General features: G+C 38.2%; 1 protein-coding gene across 1 annotated transcript in view; it reads left to right on the top strand.

Annotated features, from left to right (window-relative positions):
- Nucleotides 1-6,865: 6,865 nt before the first annotated feature.
- Nucleotides 6,866-19,316, top strand: part of LOC144441151 (uncharacterized) — a 12,698-nt gene continuing 247 nt past the window's right edge. The window contains exons 1-2 of the mRNA XM_078130689.1: nt 6,866-7,024; nt 13,221-19,316. The exon at nt 13,221-19,316 is cut by the window's right edge and continues 247 nt beyond it. Coding sequence (XP_077986815.1) covers nt 13,326-14,744 — 1,419 coding nt within the window. The 5' untranslated portion in view covers nt 6,866-7,024; nt 13,221-13,325 and the 3' untranslated portion in view covers nt 14,745-19,316. The remainder of the gene's footprint in view (nt 7,025-13,220) is intronic.

Genomic DNA, 19,316 nt, shown 5'->3' on the forward strand with positions numbered 1-19,316 from the left:
TAACACAATATTTGGCGGCCATATTGGATTCTAAATTTCCTTATTTTGATGTCTATTTCTAAAAATTGTACGGTGACCCCTGATTTTTTCTCTTGATTTTAACTGATTGGACTTTTATTGAACAAAGTAACAAGAAAAGTTTGATTTTTTTATTTCCAAACTTTAAGTGCAATCTATGTTAATTACTAGTGTGTGGGAAAGTTTTATGTAGTTGCACAAAGTAGTCATCACCAAACATTTGTATAGATTTCCAATTGTCATTAAAATCTTGCCACATCTAATGCTTCCAGCCTTCAGGCAATGAGGGGTGTCTCTTATGAATGTACACCCCCTTGACTGCTCTGCCATGACCCCCTCCCTGTCCTCCCTCCCCCATCAGCTAAATCACATGCTTTTTCACAGCACCATCCAAGATGTCCGTTGCCTCAGCACAAAAATATCCTGGCATGCAAGAATGTATCCCTTCCCCCCACCAACCCATCAATTTCTCATTCGCTTTACTATAAGGAAAACCTTGTTCACCCATACCAGCCGGATATATGAGTTGAAAGTATATAATTTTACTGTGAACTATATTATGTAAATTCTGTTTGACACTCATTGTCATATTTTTGTAAGTTTATTGTTTTGGGGATGTTAAAACATCACATCATGACGTCACATTCAATAAATTCTCTTTTTATATATACCAGTGTCTGAGTGTGTATTTACTTTGTATTGGTAGTGTATAGTGTAGTCAGTTTACATCGTTGTTTGTGATTTTGCTTCACTGGTTTACAAGAGAGTAAAGGAAAATCACAGACTGAGATGTAAACAAGCGATGTCTAATGAGTTATACTTGAATCTGAACAGCAGGATCGATATCTTTGGATTGTAGTTGTAAGATTGTTGTATATGTATAGAAACCAAAGACCGTGTGTGTGTGTGTGTGTGTGTGTGTGTGTGTGTGCGCGCGCGTGTGCGTGCGTGTGTGCGTGTGTGTCTGTACATGTGTGTATATGTGTATAAATTTGTTCTACTAATGCGCGCGATTTTTTTTCAACAAAAACGTGTTTTTTTAAAGTAATGATAACACCAAAAGCTATAATTGTCAACACTTAATAACAAATTCCGCACATCCAGCATAGCTTTACGTCTTAGGTGAACTATGTACTTATAAGGTAAAGTATATGACATTGCACAAAGGTAGTAGATGGCTGGACATAGAGGAAGGTGACGAGACAGAAAGAACCCCTAGATAGAGGCAGAGGAAGAGGAAGACAAAGAAAGATGTGAGAGATAGATAGAGACATTTATGTAAATAACTTTAAGGTAGCTCTAGATATCTGTCTATGCACTTCGAGAACTGCGACACGGTGGGTCTTTGCGGAAGTGAACGGAGACATGTCGGATCGAGTTCTCGAAGCACAGATTTCCTGGGCTCGCTTTCTGGCAATCCATGAGTTTGATAATACGGGGGCAATTCCCACTCCATAATAGAAGGTATTTAGTATATCTCACCCGATTTGACAAAAACATGCCGAAATTTACATTGTTAAGTAAAAAATCACAAGTTTTAGAAACGCTTCAAATGTTAATTTGTTCTCAAGTTTGATTCATTTAACTCATATAGTAAAAATAGTATACAGTTTTTTAATATAGAAATTGGTATGAAATATTCTTATTCATAGTGTATGAGGTCTTTGTAGTCCGATGGCTTTGGTAGTTATTGAAAGTATTCATTATCACCAATGAGACTGCCTAGTCTTTGTTCGTAAGTTGATGCCAAGTTCATATTATATGTGTAACGGATAGTGTAGTGTTACTTTCATTGTAAATGTACAATGTCTATGCATATGTTATCACCTTGGTTCTATAGTTAAGTTGATGGCCACTTACTCTTCCTTTCTTAAAAAAATACACCCTAGCTATTGTACTAAAGCAATTTAGAAAAAAAGACGTACTTGACCTTGGTAATTTAATTAAAGTGAAACTTCCTGAACAATGCCGTCACAAATGAGACCGATCTGGGTATCATCTGTACGTTACTTTGCCATTAAACCAATAATGAAGGGTTGCTGGCTAGAATTGGTAAATGGGCGTAACATATCTGAATGAAATATTGCAATTACACGAAAATGGAGGATAATATATTGTCTAACATACTTTCCGTCATGGGTTTGACACTAGTGGTACGTCACACGATGGATGTATTTGGGGAGAATGCTAATACACTCACGGTCACACCATGGATCTGTTATTGAGATCAATAATAGATCCACGGTCACACCATAAACTAGTGAAAAGGCCGTCGAGGGTCCAAACATAAGGTTTCAAAAAAAACCTGACAATCACTTTGCCTACCTGGAGACTTGAGAACGGCTATCGCTACACTATTCCGCTATCCTAACTGACATTTTGAATTGTTTTGAATTTCGCTCCGTTCCCAAACGAAAATCCCAAATTTCAGTTTTGGGATAACGGAATAGTGTAGCGATAGCCGTTCTCAAGTTTCCAGGTAGGCTAACGATCATTGCATCAAATGTCTAAAAAAATAAAACAATAAAGGCCCAGCACAGGTCAGGGTTCAGTTTAGGTGTGAAAAAAACCCAGTTGTCTGATAGAGCTATATGATCAGGTTTTATACTGAACAAAAGAATGATTGATAAGATATCACCATAGTGGATGTACAATAATATTAATGCGATAACCTAGGATTAAATCACTGGCCTTTAAATGTACATGGCACTAGTATGTCATACTACTCGAGGGGTGGAATATGTAGCGGTTCGACTGCTAGAGACATATTTTATGAGAGTTATAACAATCATAAAAACTGATATTGTAAATTTTATATTTCCATTCATCAGATAAAACTTCTCTGATATTAATCAAAACTGTTTATCTATGATTAAAAGTTAGAGTTGTGGTTGTTTTATTTGTCTGGTTGTTTTTTCAATACAAGAATGTTCCTTCTGAGTGTCATCTCTGTAGCAATTCCAGTCTCCATTTGAAGAAACGAGCCACGCCATTGTAGATTTGCACATAATAGACATATACTCGAATCAGCTTTGGTTGTCGTTTGTTTCAAGAAGTTGATTGCCATTGTTCAGACTCAATTGAAAGAAAGTTTATAGTGTATCGTGTACGTCTATAAATAGCATCTAATGGAGGTAATTACTGAACTTAGAATTGAACTCATGTCAGTATTATAGAGTTTTATTACCCAAGTGGTCAACTGCCTTTTCAAGTGCGAATTTTAAAATGACCTGGACACACCATTATATATTATCATCATCGCGTATACATACTTAGCTAACATAAACTCTACACAGTATAGTTTTTATGTTGATTTGTGCTTTGCAATTACAAGTTTAACAGCTAGTATAACAGCTCTGCAGGGTTGGCGATGGCTGAGTGGTTAAATTTACCACACTGTAAGTAAGAAGAGTGTCGTTCAGTTTGACTCTACTGAACAACGCAGGTCCCCCCCCCCACCGGGTACTCCAGTTTCCTCCTTCACTAATACTGAACCCATGAGGGATGGCCCTCACTGGACTTCTTGGGAGATGTTTAAAGAACTATCTTTATATATTTAAAGAAGTATCCTGTATTAGTAAAGATTACTATATGAAGCTGACAGGTTTGTGTGTGTACATTTTCTCTGTGATCTTGATATGAATGACGTAATATTTGGGATCCCCAAATTACGTCATTGAATTATCTATCCATGTTGCTTATAAATACTATGCTACAAATCTCACAATTATAGGTGATACCTCTTTACTGTCTTCAGTTGAAACACAAATAACTGGAAATCTTTCGGACCTTACCTATAACCCTAAAAGCAGCGGTTGTTCCTCGATATTCTATAAATTATAACTATAATAGTAGTATCAGTAGTGAACTAACTTTGCAGTTGTGTGATGTGTTGGTTTTGATATTAATATATCATATTTTTATATATTTCTTTAACGCTCTGTGCATGTAAAGCATTACACATAGGCCACACCGACGGTGCATCAAACGTGTGCCTCTGACATCAGAGCAAATTCGTATATGTAAACATGCCAATGGCATATTTATATGGTGTGCACTTTTCAGGACAAAATTCAACGTGGCTATGATACAAGGTGAGTTTTCTGTTAAAGTACATGTAGTTAACGTTTAGAAAAAAAAATAGTGTCTGAAGTTGGCCCATGTCTCTTTAATGACAAAATAACCCAACTTTTTGGCCGGGGTGTCACTGCAACTTCCAGAATTCTGACCACTAACCCATGCGGTCAAAAAGTAGACTGCGTATTGTATAAAGTTATAAATTATCACTAGTAATACGTGCGTGATTTTTTGGAAATGTTTACGTTCATGCATAAATGTTGAACTATTGATTTAGATTAATTCGAGTATTTTTCATATTGTGTGGCGGAAATATGATTATGTGTCATTCGTTCGGTTCAAAGTACTCGAAGGCCACATACGTAGAATTTCTCAATACCGTGCAGGTTTTCTGTTTGATACAACCACACAGAAACAGATAAGAAACCGGACATGCTACACTTTAAGATAGCAAGATTGAAGACATCGAATGAACACAGCAAAGGACATTTTACTAGCGCTAGCCCTTTTCCGGGTGTTTGACTCTAAAGAAAACATTGGCGCCCGAATGTCTGCATGGAGTTGCAATACATTATTCCATTTATACTAAATGTAGCAAAATATGTGATCTTGCTGTTGAAGTTAGACATACATGTATACAGTTTCTTGTTGGTTTCTGCGTGGTTGTATCAAACAGAAAAGCTGCACGGTATTGTGAAAATCACTGTAGATGCATTCGTTTACTAGTTGTATTCGTAACCGCGAAACGGTATGTTCAATTCTATAAGTATAACGGGTTACATATTGAAAATATGTCGCGGATCACGAGGGAAAACAATGACGTCTTCGGCAAGGTACGTCCATCGGTACGGGCAGTTGTCAGCGGAAGTAGACGGACTTTGAAACGTATCGGCCCTTGCCACATTTATTTACCACTTGACCCGAACTAAACTGACGTCCATGGAATTGTAATTGTCATCTTTGACAATTTGCAAACAATTCGTTCCGTCCATTATTGATAACCCTTTGGCCTCTCTTCCACATCACGCATTAATCAATAGGATACGAATCTGCTCAGAAACAATGCAATATTGTGTCATAGTCAATTATAGCATACATCAATCTGCATATTTCGAAATCATGCGATGCTTCCACCTAACCCAACATCGTGAAATATTGACAGCAGCTTTGCAAATCATGAATTACTCGAACTACTGGTAGCAAAATTTTTAAGCGATGTCTCGTTGCTACCATGGCAGCACGTGCCATCTCTTTAAACGCGGAGAAAGAAACACCATCGTTCCTTTGAAAGCTCGGGTCTTATCCATTTGTCAACTCATGAGTCATCGATCTTTACTTGTATTGGGTTAACTTTTTCTTGTCTCGGAATCGTTTGTCTTGTTACTTTGCGAATTGTACGCCTGTCCTGGGAATTCAGATTGTACATCGATGGAGTGATGATCGCCCTCTATCGGCCAAACATCTGAATAAAGTCTACTACAACTCGCGGTAACCACCTGTTGGAATTCTACAAATTATGCTGGCAGGACATCGGTCCTTCTGATTTTTTGATTTCATTATTTCTTTCTCCCCTGCTCCATTTATTTCACGACCTATTCAATTTCCTTTCCCTATTATATATCTCACAATTATACAAGCCTAAATTTAAACGCAACATATTGCCACGGAAAAACTAGTGAGAAGATTACACTTCTAGAATTTTGGATTAAAAAAAGAGAAAAAAAAAGAAAAAAAAGAAAAAAAGGGAAAGACAGACGTTCTTGACCTAAGCACTGGTGACCGGGGCACAGGCGAGTGAGAGACGTATTCTGATAGCCGTCGCCAAGGTTACGTAAACAATATATAAATATTCATACGTAGATAGGTGTACTGTATAATCGTGTTACACCCATATGTTCAGCTGAACGTGTAAGTAATAAAGTCTGGTTGAGATTAGACGTTGGCAGTCACACTAGTAGCACTACACGCTGAGGGTAACGTGTCAGCTCGAAAGACAGACGACTGTTTGTTTACGGGGCTTTACGTGCTTCGCATGAGTCGATTTCAGGTCGGTAATTTTTCACCGAGACTTTCGTTAGAGTACGAGCGACAATCGAATCACTACGTGCACACTCGTCCGTCTGTCAATGTTTTGTTAGAAGTGCGTTCATTCATCTTATAGGAGACATTAAACAAGACAACATACAACACTCGGCGGATCGCATTGTGTTACACAAGTGGAGGTTGGCGTGGATTAGCCGCACAGAGGACGTCGTGCGCTTGAAGATTTTCATCCCACCCCACCCCACCCCACCCCACCCCACCTTGCTGTCTTTTTTTTTTATCTGAGGGTATCATCTGTGCTAATTTGACACCTCGCTATGTCAACGTAACTGTCATATTTTCACGGACTGCTAGACCGTAAACAGAGTGTAACCACAAAGGATAGTTTTGGCTCTGGTTCAACGTAATTTGCATTCAAACTTTACGCATTTAGTTTAGCTTGGTTCTGCAGGTGATTACGGAACATTGTGCAGGAGGAGTGACTCATTATCGGTGCAGGTGAGTTACTATAGTATTTTTACCGAACCTCGAATTCTCAACACGTTAAATCCGCCTTCTTACTAGATGATTCCCGGTAGTACAAAGGTGTGACCGGAACAATATAACGTCTATGGTGTCATCATGTGAAGATATTGTTCTGTAAGTATCAGCCTGTAGGCGTACTGTGTATGCTATATATGAGGTCACACGACCGTCACTTTTGAAGTTTGATCTATACTGCTGGGCTTATTTATAGTCGTTCGATAGTTCGAACCCACAACGCAGGTAGTAGTTACCTGGAGTTACCTGGGCTGCATGGTAAGCAGCTGTCAAAACAGCGGACATTTTCCAAACGCACTGATAGCTACATACATATATCGGAAATTCCCACCGAGTTGCTCAAACGGTAAGACAGTTAATATAACATTTGATACAAAATTCCCTGTCTGATTGGTAAGCAGATGAACGAGACGTAACGGTAAAAAAAACTCTAATATTACATATATGGTGTAAGTCGAATTTGAAATTTTAGTGAAATTTTGGTGAAATTTTGACACCTGGGAAAAAACAGTAAAACGTTCAACACTGGTTCATATGTCAATGCTGGTAACATGACGGTGTATAGTGGATTTTCATCGTTCATATCTTACAAAACACATTCGAGCGCTCTTAGTGATATTTGAGTGGTTTATTCAAGTAAATTTGCCTGACCTGACGCTCGTAGCAAGTAGGTCATATTCGTGAATCCAGAACGAACATGAACACCGACGCAACCAGCTAAGTAAAAAGATTAAACATCAATCGTGGTCTAGATCTGTTGAAGCGAATTTTAGATAGCTGAGTAAGCGCTCGGCTGTTAATGTCAACCATATATACCCGCTGTGTTAGTGACTTCACCAACGATATCGCGAATCAAAAAACGAACTATTAAACCACGATTGTATCAAAGGGGCGTTTAAATTTCAGAGGAAGTTCTTTTAACGCTTAAACTATAAAATTGCTGGATAATGGGGTGATATAGACGGCTTTAATGTCTTGTATAGGTCAGAGAGGATGTTAAGCTTTTGTGGTGTGGTTATTAGACTAATGTTTAGAAACGGTTGTACATTTGGGCTCGTGAGGTATTATATTATCGTAACATGTATAAGTTGCTATGTACGCGATTGCGGTTATAGTGACGACTCTTGAGTTCTATTAACAACCATACTTTAACGTTTAAATGCCGCAAAATGCACCTCGTTTGATAAACAGTCACATTATATCAATCATCGTAAAAAATGTATCGCTTTTGGATGACGGTGGTCGGGCTACGCCAAGTCAAGTTATCACTTCTGCGATTCCTGACAGTGTAACTGACGAGGACAACTAACACATCTCTATATATCTACACTTACAATGACTCGCCGACTCGGGTAGTAGCTACTCGAATAGTCGTAGTCCCGATTGCGGAAGGAGTAACGGAGTAAGTCAGGACTCGATTCTGACATTGTCCCTTTTAATTTCTTCTGTAGAAAGGATGTCAGAATCTAGGCAACCGACTTTACTCTGTCTGCAAGCAGGACTAGAAAACTTGTAGACTGCAAGAAACGTCGCGTCGTTCAGCTCTAACCAGCCTTCTCGCTGCGAAGTTGGGGGTTCAACATGCCGTATCAACTTGATCGATTGAGTCTAACGTTATCACAAACCATTCGGCGCTTAGATTTCATCGCTAAAAAAAATTAAGTCCATTTTCTTTGCGTATGACGAGCTAAGGATTTACACGTGTGCTATTTTCCAGTCACGGCAGTTTTACGTAAAATGTTAGGTTTTTATCACACCAATCATCTCATATCTGTATTGTAAATACATCTCTTAAAGAAAATGTAAATTAACTATTTTTTTTGCGTAAGAAGAGATTTATGCACGTGTGCCATTTTGTTCGGTTAAGAGCAGTTTACGTAAAATTTTCGGTTTTTATCACCCCGGCCATCTTTAGAGCTTCTGATATATTTGTTTAATGTATACGACTGTTTGTTCGTTCACTATCTTATATAATGGTTTTGATTGCCGAATACCATTGTTGATGACGTGCAGCGGAATAACAATGGCGTTATTAAGATTGATAAATCGTACATATTTGTTTTCTTTTATTGATATTTTTCTCTGTAGTGTGTGTTTAGCATTATTGATATGCCCCAGATAAAAATTCTTGTCAACATTGAATGGTCACCACGGCTAAAGTTCGTGTATTTTCGGCTAAAGTTCGCGTGTTTTTCGAGTCAGCTAATTTAAAGTTCGTGTTCAAAATACACAGTTATGTATAATACGCACGTCAATGGAAATATGACAAAGTCTGTACTAACTGAGTCCTCACTGTCGGGTAAAGTTCGTGTATTTTCGGAAATCTGACAGTCTGCAACTGAATTCCCATTGTCGGCTAAAGTTCGTGTATTTTGACTAATGTTCGTGTACAAAATACACATGCATTATACACTACAGTCGAAATCAGTTGACTTGAAATCTGACTCAACAGAAATTTTACTAACATTGCTACATTTTCAGCTTTATCGTCTGCGAGACATAAATCTTGCCAATGTTGCTACATTTTCTTTGGCGTGGGCTACCATTAGCAGATCGTCACAAAACTATATACATTGTAACAAAATATTTTTTTTCAGGCATTTCAGTGAAATAAGATGTATAAAAAAATTGTCGCGCCAGACGATAAGATTAGTACTGTCTGTAAGAATTTCTTCAAGGACAAGTCGTTTCTGCTCATACGGTTTCCATTTTAAAACATATTTTGGAGCAAATCAGCGTTGATAGTTTGATATAGGTGCTTGGGGACACACACATATGTTTAGTTACCAATATTGTGGCGTTTTGATACCCCAAAATGCCATAACGTCGTGTATGAATACCATGTGACAGCTACTAGACAAGATTCGACATTTTGTTAGAAGTTAGAACAATATGATGAAACAATAGTAAAAATCGAGAACCATAATTTATAGAATGTGTCACTTACAGCCCGTGTCATGTTAGTGTTCACTGGCTCTGTATGATGCAACCATGCAGAAGCCAATTAGAAACTGTACGTGCTACACTTTAAGATGGCAAATTTTGAATGAATGCAGTTTCTTGTGACATTTTGACTAAAAAGAAACGAGCTAACATGCCACACGAGCGTGCAGACATCAAACACACATCAAAACATTAGCGCCCAAATGTCTGTACATCTAGCTGCAGTATGTTTTATTCTTATTTCATTCAAACAAAATGTAGCAAGAAATTACGATTTTGTTTTCTTAAAATATAGAATGTGAAATTTGTTATGTTTCTGCGTGGTTGCATCAGACAACTAGCACACACTAACATGAAACGGGTGGTATATACCGCGTAGGGAGTCCTTGATGAACTTCCGAGTATCATGATTGCGACACAGGGAGGAGCGGGTGGGTGTAATTAACCTGTGCAAACCGTCAGTTTTATCACTAAGTCTAGTTCCTACTTTTGATATGATTGTTAAGTTTCTTAAAATAACAAATCATGACGTTTGAAATATTTAATACTGACGCAATATAATGATAACATTTCCATTTTATTCGGACGACTTCGGTTATATTCCGGCAACTATGTAATTTGTGCACGACCTTGATCAAGTACGGCCAAGTATGGCCACGTGGTACGGTCAATTTTTCACATACGCTTAAAAAAACCACCAATTCGACCTTGTTACAGTAATTACTTAGTCTCCATCCAATAACACCTACAAAAATAGATACAAGGTCTTTATTAAAGTGGTCATATGGATGAGGATTTGGTATTTATTTTGGATTTTTAATTTATAAAATAAGTATATCATGGCTTCCTACTTGAAAAAAAACCCCTGAATGTTGAATGGGTTACAAACAAGGACTTTGCACATGATGTTTCACATTGATTTTTCAAGTAGGAAGCCACGATAATATTGATTTATAAATCCAAAATCCAAATTAATTCCCAATCCCCGTCGATATGGTCACTTTAAAGAACAAATCGTTGAAAGTACGAGGTTGGGAATGATGTAGTCACGTAACGGTTTCTCAGAATGGACACAAGAAGGCAGGTCAAAACTGGCGATGTACATGTGAACTTGAAGAATCGGTAAATAGAACTTGGTGAAATTTTATATAAATGATATAATCAAATTCAATAAAATGGTATAAACGGTGGCGGTGCAAATACATATAACTCTGACACAGCATGAGTTTGTTTCTCGTTGTCGCAAAACAACTCACCTATTTACGGAACCGTCCGAGACCTGCCACGGTGTCGGGAAAATATACGAGAATGTCATTTTCTATTCTACGGTAGTACTAAATGAAAGATTTCAAACCAAAAGCAAACGAAAATGGCATATATTAAAACCTGGGCTGGGCTTTTGTGCTTGGGGAATAGTAGAAATTAAAAAAATAATCCTTGCCGTAGTGTTATGGCCGCATTATGTGCCCTTCCCTATCAAAATAGTCACCGCTTTATGCAGAAAACATAAGCAAGGGGAAAATGCCCCCACCCTCTCGAAATAGTGGCCATAGCCTTTATGACTTCAATATTTGCACTCAGCGCTTCAAGGCATAGAAAACAGCCAGAAAACGACCCTTGCAGTAGTGTAAGATCCATTTTATTAACTGTATTTCAATTTCATTATTCAAGATCTCATCCCAATAGCCCGGCCCAGGTTTTAGTTTATGCCTCATTGGCAACCAAAATGAGAAATTTTTCTTACGTGCACAGAACTATGTATTCTCGTAAAATGAACGATACGCGTAAAACGGATTCCATGTGCATGTTTATTTAACTAAGAACGCTTGGCAAAGTTTATTGGCTCGGAATAAACATTCCTAGGGTAGTACGTGTTGAAAATGGAGCTAACATCGATCGATTTTGTAAAAATCGATAATAACAACCCCATTATCTGCGATTACAGACGATATAGAAATAACTAAATGTCTTGCATACTTTATTTTTTATCCTTCTGTCAATGTATTTTCTTAACTAAACAATTTCTTAGAGCAGTGTAGTTATACAAACGTAAAGGGGTGTCAATTAATCCACACTGTCATTTTAATATGCAATGTCAAATAAAGCAGAAACGAACTTTAAAACCATGTTGTTTGGTAGGTGCGAATGAAAAGTTAAAGTGGCCCTATGGACTAGACAGTAATGACGTCATCGGTCTAGGCTTATCAGCCTGCCAGTCTACCCCATGGATGAGAGATTTGAATTTATTTGGATTTTTGATTTATAAACAAATTTACTGTGTTTTTTTTACTGTGAAACAAAAGTGAAACTACTATGTAGACCAAGTCCGTGTTTGTTATTCAATATATTGAAAAGAAAATCATCAACTGAAAAGTGTGTAAAAAAATTGTTATTGTACGTACCGGAAGTGATTTCTAAACAAACTTAATAATATGGCCACATTGAATAAAGAAATACACACATTGACTGTCTGTCTAGTTGAATGTCCTGATCGACACGTCTATAGGTTTGGGAGTGAACACATTCTGTTTCTGGTTTTGCAGACAGAGTTCACTTACCGACTGATACGTCAACAACGTGGTATGTGACATGATGAGTTAACATTTCGTTTGATATGTATATTTGCGATTTTCATAGAAAACAGCGTTGACACAACATCGCGTACACACAGTGGGGACAGGGAAACAACCGCGCACATACATACGCGCGCGCACACACAAGCACGCACTTATTGCTCGTACTCGCGCGTGCTCGCATACAAGCACGCATTCGAATGCTATTTCACGCACAGTAGGGTTGGAAATATATTCTGTCACGAATTTGTAATTACTGTGTGTGGGTTCAGACATGACGCTGTTTTATACATGTCGCCAAACACCTAGTTAGAGAAAAGACTATCTTTTATTGCAGTAGCTCACACGGGTGTCAAGCCAATAACTAAACCGAAAATTACAAGAAAAAATTGAAAGTGAAACAATAATTTAATTGCCGTCAGTCAAACCGCATGTCCCGATTTCTGTTCTATGAACGAATGTAATATTATTAGCGAACCAAAAGATGGTATACACGTTCTCCCAAAAATGAAAGGAAAATTGAAAAAAGCATACGGCGAGGCAAAATGTGTTCGGTTGTGATAATAGAGAGCACAGCCATATGCTACAACTACGTAACAACACACACATGTGCTACAACAAGCGTACGTTTCTCTATTCATTTTCTGGCAGTAAGACCTTTTCATTCTATTTTCTCTCGCTAATAAATTAGCAACGGTAATAATTCACTTTCATGAGTTTATATAACCCAGGAGGTTTATTTTTAATTGGATTGTGGAATTACTATTATTGAAGTGCAGTCCCATGTTGTACATTTCATAGGCCACTTCCTTAGTTCATACATCAGCCGCTTAAATGCTGTCAATTGCTGGAAGATTTGCTAGGGCATATCCCGCTTGAGGTATAAAATTTGACGCAATTTATCGGGAAAGCTGCCTTGCTGTTACAATTGGAGATACATACATTTACACTGTAACGATTTTAATTTTTGATAACTTACATTAGTACACTCGTAATAATTATTAAATGTCTTGTTTTCTTTGACAGGATTGACCTGCTTTCTTAGGATACCAACCCAATCTAAGGAAACTTCGTTGTCATTGACAACCATCACATCCCATCTGTTTCCTTGGCAACATCACCTTGGCAACAATGAGCCGCCATCTTGAAGGATTCCAAATGTACGAGACGCGTACAGCGGAGGACGCGAGGCGTCGAAACCGGTTTGCTGAGAACCAGAAAAATAACGAACTAGATACTCAAAAAGAATTGGAGAGACTTCATATAGAAACAATGAAAAAGGAAAGAAGACGGTTGGAGAATGAACTTAGTAAGATCAGGAATAAAGGTCAATATATGGTCAAGCGACCATCAAATATGAGCAACCAAGCAGTTAATTTTACCCTTCGACACTCAGGACCTATGTATGGAAGTAAAAATAATCCCGCGCTTTCATCTACTTGGCATGGTAACCCGAACCATGCCAAGGCTACCGGTGCTAGCAGTAAACGGAAAACAAGCCGGGCAGGGGTAAGCGATCCCACGTATAGATCAGAACGAAGAGCGAGCCGAAGGAAGGTCAGTAATATCACCCAACCTATGAACGGTAGCCATCCGGGTGAGAAAACATCAACACCCGAACAAAAACAAGACGAAACTACTTCTAATGGCAGTGCTGTGACGTCAGATGTTACTTCAGATAGTCCAATCAGCCGTGTTAAAGAAGCGAATACTACACCAAGGGTACACCGTTCCTCAATCATTATCGTTTCAGGGGATGATACGCCTAGGCGACCGTCCAGGAAAAGTTTATCAATATTTGATTTAGATATGAATGAAGCGAGGGATTCTGTTGCTAAGAGACTGTTGTCTGATGAGGCTAAAAGTGACAGCCCCGTTTCATCACCGAGAAGTTCATCCCCAAGATCGGTACCATCGGCGCCTGCACGAGAGTTGTCGATGGTTCCCGAAGAACCGACTTCGAAACCTTCGGTCATTCCACCAATAAGTGGGACTCTGCAACCTACAGATACAGTCGCTGTCTCGAAGGATGTTAAAGAGGAAAGCACGGGAGAGAAAAAAGGTGAAGAGGCACTGAAAACAGTGACAGAAGAACAGAAAGCAGACGACGAGAGCGGGGTAACAGGGTCGGCAAACGAACCGACTCCAGAATCGGAAAATCAAGTCGCGAATCCCGAGTCAGAGGAAAAGGACGAATCTGGACCTCGTTCTGGAACACCAACTAAAAGGAAGACGAGTAAGGAAGAGGATTCCGAAATCACTGCGGAGGACCGCGCACAGGATTTAAGGAGAATGCAACAGATGTTAGAAAATCCTAACCAGATGTTCGACCAGGGTAAGTACGCCCCTGATGGTGGGCTGAGGACAATTCACCTTCTGCCCGACAGCGATGAGGCGTTCGAGGAGGCGAAGAAAGCTCGTTATTTGCGTGGGAAAGATTGGGCTGGAACAGAAACAGAACTGAGTATTAACGAGATATTTGGCAAGGAATCTAGTGATGACAAAGAGAACGAAACAGGTGGACAGTTTGATGGTTCTCAAACTATTTAATCATACAGCCTCAGACTCTACTTAGTGGTCTGGGATACAGCTGATCGTCTCTCAGTCCAGTGGAAGACAAACGAACAAACAAACAAACAAAACAAACAAACAAAAAATAGCACAACAGAGGTTGACACTTCATAGAGATCTTGGCATATAAACGTTTCTCATTTACATTAAGGAGTCACAATTTAAATTCCTATGGAATTTTTATCGAACAAAAAACACACAAAAGATACATGTTCCAAAGTCACGAAGATCGAGCTATAGCAACCACCTGTTGAATTGACTTCCACTTTTTACGAGGTCAAGTTCGCTTTCATTTCGAAGACCGTGAATCAATATTGAAGTTTATTTGATTCAGGTTAACTCAATTGAACTTAACTGCGATCTTAAAAACTACTTTTGAACATTATCAACTTCTAGTACAAGTTCAAGTTTATCTCAATAACGGTTGCAAAAGACCTTGTCAGAATCGAAAACTGTACCGTGACGAACGTGAACTTTGTCCTAAACAATACACGACGTTCAACTTTCGAGGAAAGAATTGAACACTCTCCAAGTTTATTGAACCTTCGGGTCATAAATATCACGTGACAGAGATCGTTTTCGAACCTAATCGGAATTCCTCGGGTCGGCCCGGGTAACTAAACATACCATTACAGTACTCGCTACGGGGGGCGCGCTAAATCATTCATGCATCGCTTGACCCGACGGGTCCAAATACTTGTCCCCAGCTTAGAAGACACCCGAGATACGCTAAAGAGGACAGCTCGCTGTAAAATCACTTGCAAAGAAAACGAACAATACTTATTGTATTTCTACAAGGGCTTTATCCATTCCCAACGGAGAAATCGCTCAGTGAGATTTAAGCTGCGGGGTCCGCAAAACTATAGACAGTGTCCAATCTCTTTTTACTATGAGACAAGGCTGTGCCTTTTTTGTGCAGTAGTATTATTGTCAATGTTTGTTAGGAGAATTATACCCAAACTGTTTACTGAACACCTTTGGGTTTTAATTGAGTTTACTTTAGGTGTTATAAGTAATTCTGGGGACAAAAGAGATGACCTTATTGGTATCAGATACAATTGTAGCGATGCATTAACTTTTGAATAAGTGATCATAATTGAGGACGCTAGCTACATCATTTTTAATTCGGCGCGGCATGTGTTCTGAAGTCATAACAACATCACATATGGATGCGGTATTCTTTTTATGTTACATAGAAAACAGAGCCAAATTTGCAAGGAAACACTATACCCGGTGTTCCCTTGCCAATATGTTTTGACTTTGTTTCTGAAACATATTTCGGAGTCAGGAGAACAAATATATGTCGAGAAATCATAAGGAATTTTGTAAACTAATAACTGTCATGCACTTCAGACTAATGACGAACGATTACAACATTTTTACAAGGGTTATACAAATCGGATCCATTACTTTTCGCCGGAAATCAATATTCTGTTCATTTTTTTTGCGTAAAAACGCAAATTATGTCAACACAAGCCCACAGTCATTTCGATTCGGACGGCTTCTGGGCTTTACAGACATATATAAAAGCAATCCGTATCCTGGCATATTTCCAACTCGTTCTACCGATAAGATAACAGCTTTCATCGTTCGTTATTTCTAGAGGGCGAATTCAAGTTTTAATTTTAAACGGGAATTGTGTATACATCGTCTGCGGACTGAGCACACGGAAACCTCGTTCGATTGTTAAATTAGGGATCCTCTGTGCTCAGCTAGTAAAACGCACACGGGGACGTATCATTGCTTAGGTTGTCGTCAAAATATCATACGAATCCTGCTACTACAAATGTATCAATCTCTATATTAGCAGAGTGTTATTTCCTCACAGGTGGGGAATTATAGTCAAAACGTTGTTATATCTAGCCCGTAGACAAGGAAAACAACAATCTAAGAAACACTACCCGCCCCTATGGTAAAAAATGTTAGAAATATACGTCTGCGTCTGCGCTGAGTAAGAGAACTCGGAATAAGAGTGTCTCATCGGTAACACCAAGCAATTACATGAATCAAGGGGATATTAATTCACTGATGTTTTTCTTATCGAGAATTTTAATAACACATCTACCTAGTTACGAGATAGCTAGAGACGAACTTTGTACTACAGATATTTAACTAATGAATTTGCAGTTGATATAATCTCTTCAGATGACACATTAGTCACACAACATTTCTGACACCGGAGTCGACTGATGAAGTACGAGGTAATTCATCAATATTGGAGCCCACCATATCACACTCCATTAAGTTACGAAGGTCGTGCGATTGCTCTGTCGGTTGTAATTCACAAAAAATCAAAGTCTGGTCACATTTACTCTACTAACTTTTATCATACATACCGTCCTGATATTATGAATTTATAGTTCCCCATTTTATCTAAGTGATGGAAATATCCACGAAGTTATTTTACTATATATTCAAGTGAATTATTTTCTTCGTTTTTTTTTTCTCTTCTGTCTGACACTGTAAAGCCAATTCGTTGGTAACACAACAGAAATACAATCCGAAAAAAGCTACAAGTAACGACTTTCCTCATCTGAGCATTGTCATTGATGGCCTACAAAAACCTTTGTAGTGAGCATTGACTCCAAAAATAAATGGATATTTTGTCTATGTAACTTACAGTGAACTATACAATTTGGCAAGCAAAATCAGAACATGCTCAGTGAAACTTACACAGAAATGAAATACACACGTATGCAAATTAGCATCATTTTGGACACATATACACCATGTTTCATACCATGCATGAGCCAAGTTGAACAAAAAATATGGAATATATACTCTGGTCGTTCAACGTCACGACAACGCGTGTCTACGTCACTGGTTCTGCTGTGTTCAATATATGAGTCAAAACGTTCAAAATTGCCATTACTTTCCCTGATTTGTCTATGATATTACTGGCGCTGGTATGATTATATTATTCTCCAAAATGTTTCTTCATTCAGCTGGAAAATACTTGTGACCTAAGGGTTGTCACTACTCATCTAGCGACTCGTAGTGACAAAGGCCCTTACGTCACTCGTACTTTCCTTGGCTTAACGAAGAAAAATATTGGGGAATAACATCAAAGTATCAACCCAGACACATAAGTCAGACTTAACATGTTTATTTTGCTCTTGTCAGACTTTAAACTGTATATATTATGGTGTTATTGCACTATTTGTGAGGTTAGGAACATTTTTGTCACTATGCTAGGGAACACGTACAGACGTGCTACTCACGTCTATTTCAATAGAAAAGTATGATAAACTCGACTGTTTGTTAGCTGATGACAATTAATACCTGGACACGTTATATTTTGATATATAAACAGATTACATTGAACCGGTTTCTTAGATCCTTCGGAATGCGATTACTTATTCGTAGGATCATACCTGAGAAGTTTGTCCCTTACCAGTGATAATTTACATATAAGCTTGCACAAGAGATACAATAACACATCAAATCATTTTTTGATTTAAGCATTTTAAATGTATTACTTCTACGGTATTTGACAAATGAAGGTAAACATAACTGTCACGCGTTGGCGATATATTTATAAATCTTTGTACTGCTTTTATTTCTGTTATGTTACGGTAGAGTGCGCCTCAGGGAGGAATTTCACTGAAAATGAAAATTTTTAAAATCTCTGAAAACTTATGCCCGGTCATTTTGGAATAACTAAAGAAGGGGAGGGGTGGGTAGGGGTGGGGGTTGCTCATTATCTTGTTGTCAATGAAATTGACAAACTTTTATTTTCCCAGCATTTGGCAGCCATTTTGGATTCTAAGATGGCGGATAATTTTCATTGACATCACTTTGACATCTGTTTAAACAAATTTGTACGACGACTCCTTAATTTTTTCCCTGATTTGAACTGAGTTTTATTGAAGAAAATGACAAAAACATTTGGAACATTTTATTTCCAAGGCTCATTCTACCTTAGAATTCAATAATGTCACCAAAAATTGCGTCAAGGAAAATAACCACTCGAGATTATATGTAAATTGAAGACTCTGAGTCTCCATGATGTAAATTGTTCACCGGCAGACGACATCAATTTTATGGATGAGCAAAGACGAAACTAACTTCGAATCTTCCAAACATGATGATTTAATCCCCAACTCAAGTTATCTTCCAAAAATAGACTGCTAATCTTCCTAATTTGCGAGACGACGAATTCCTCGGAACGAAAAGATTAAAACTCACTAAAGCTGAACAAGTACTCCGAGAAATGAGCAATTTTAGAGGTCAGAGGTCATTTACAAATTACATAAGGTCAAGGGTCACAACCACTTACACTGATGATGTTGCAGTCGTTTACGTAATTCATTGGAAATGATTCAACCGCAGTCTTTCCATTAACACCGTAATAGAACACAAATGCATGTGAAGCGAACACAAATTCAACCATGAGGTCAACAAAGGTCAACATGTCTGACGTCACTATATTAATTCGTTGCTATGGGAACGTTGTGTTAAGGCATCGCACGTAGAAATCAAACATTTTATTCCGACAGTACTAACACGATTTATGAGGGCTCGAAAGTGAAAAATAATTTCATTTAGTGA

Source organism: Glandiceps talaboti, chromosome 10 (genome assembly GCF_964340395.1).
Source record: "Glandiceps talaboti chromosome 10, keGlaTala1.1, whole genome shotgun sequence".
NCBI lineage: Eukaryota > Metazoa > Hemichordata > Enteropneusta > Spengelidae > Glandiceps > Glandiceps talaboti.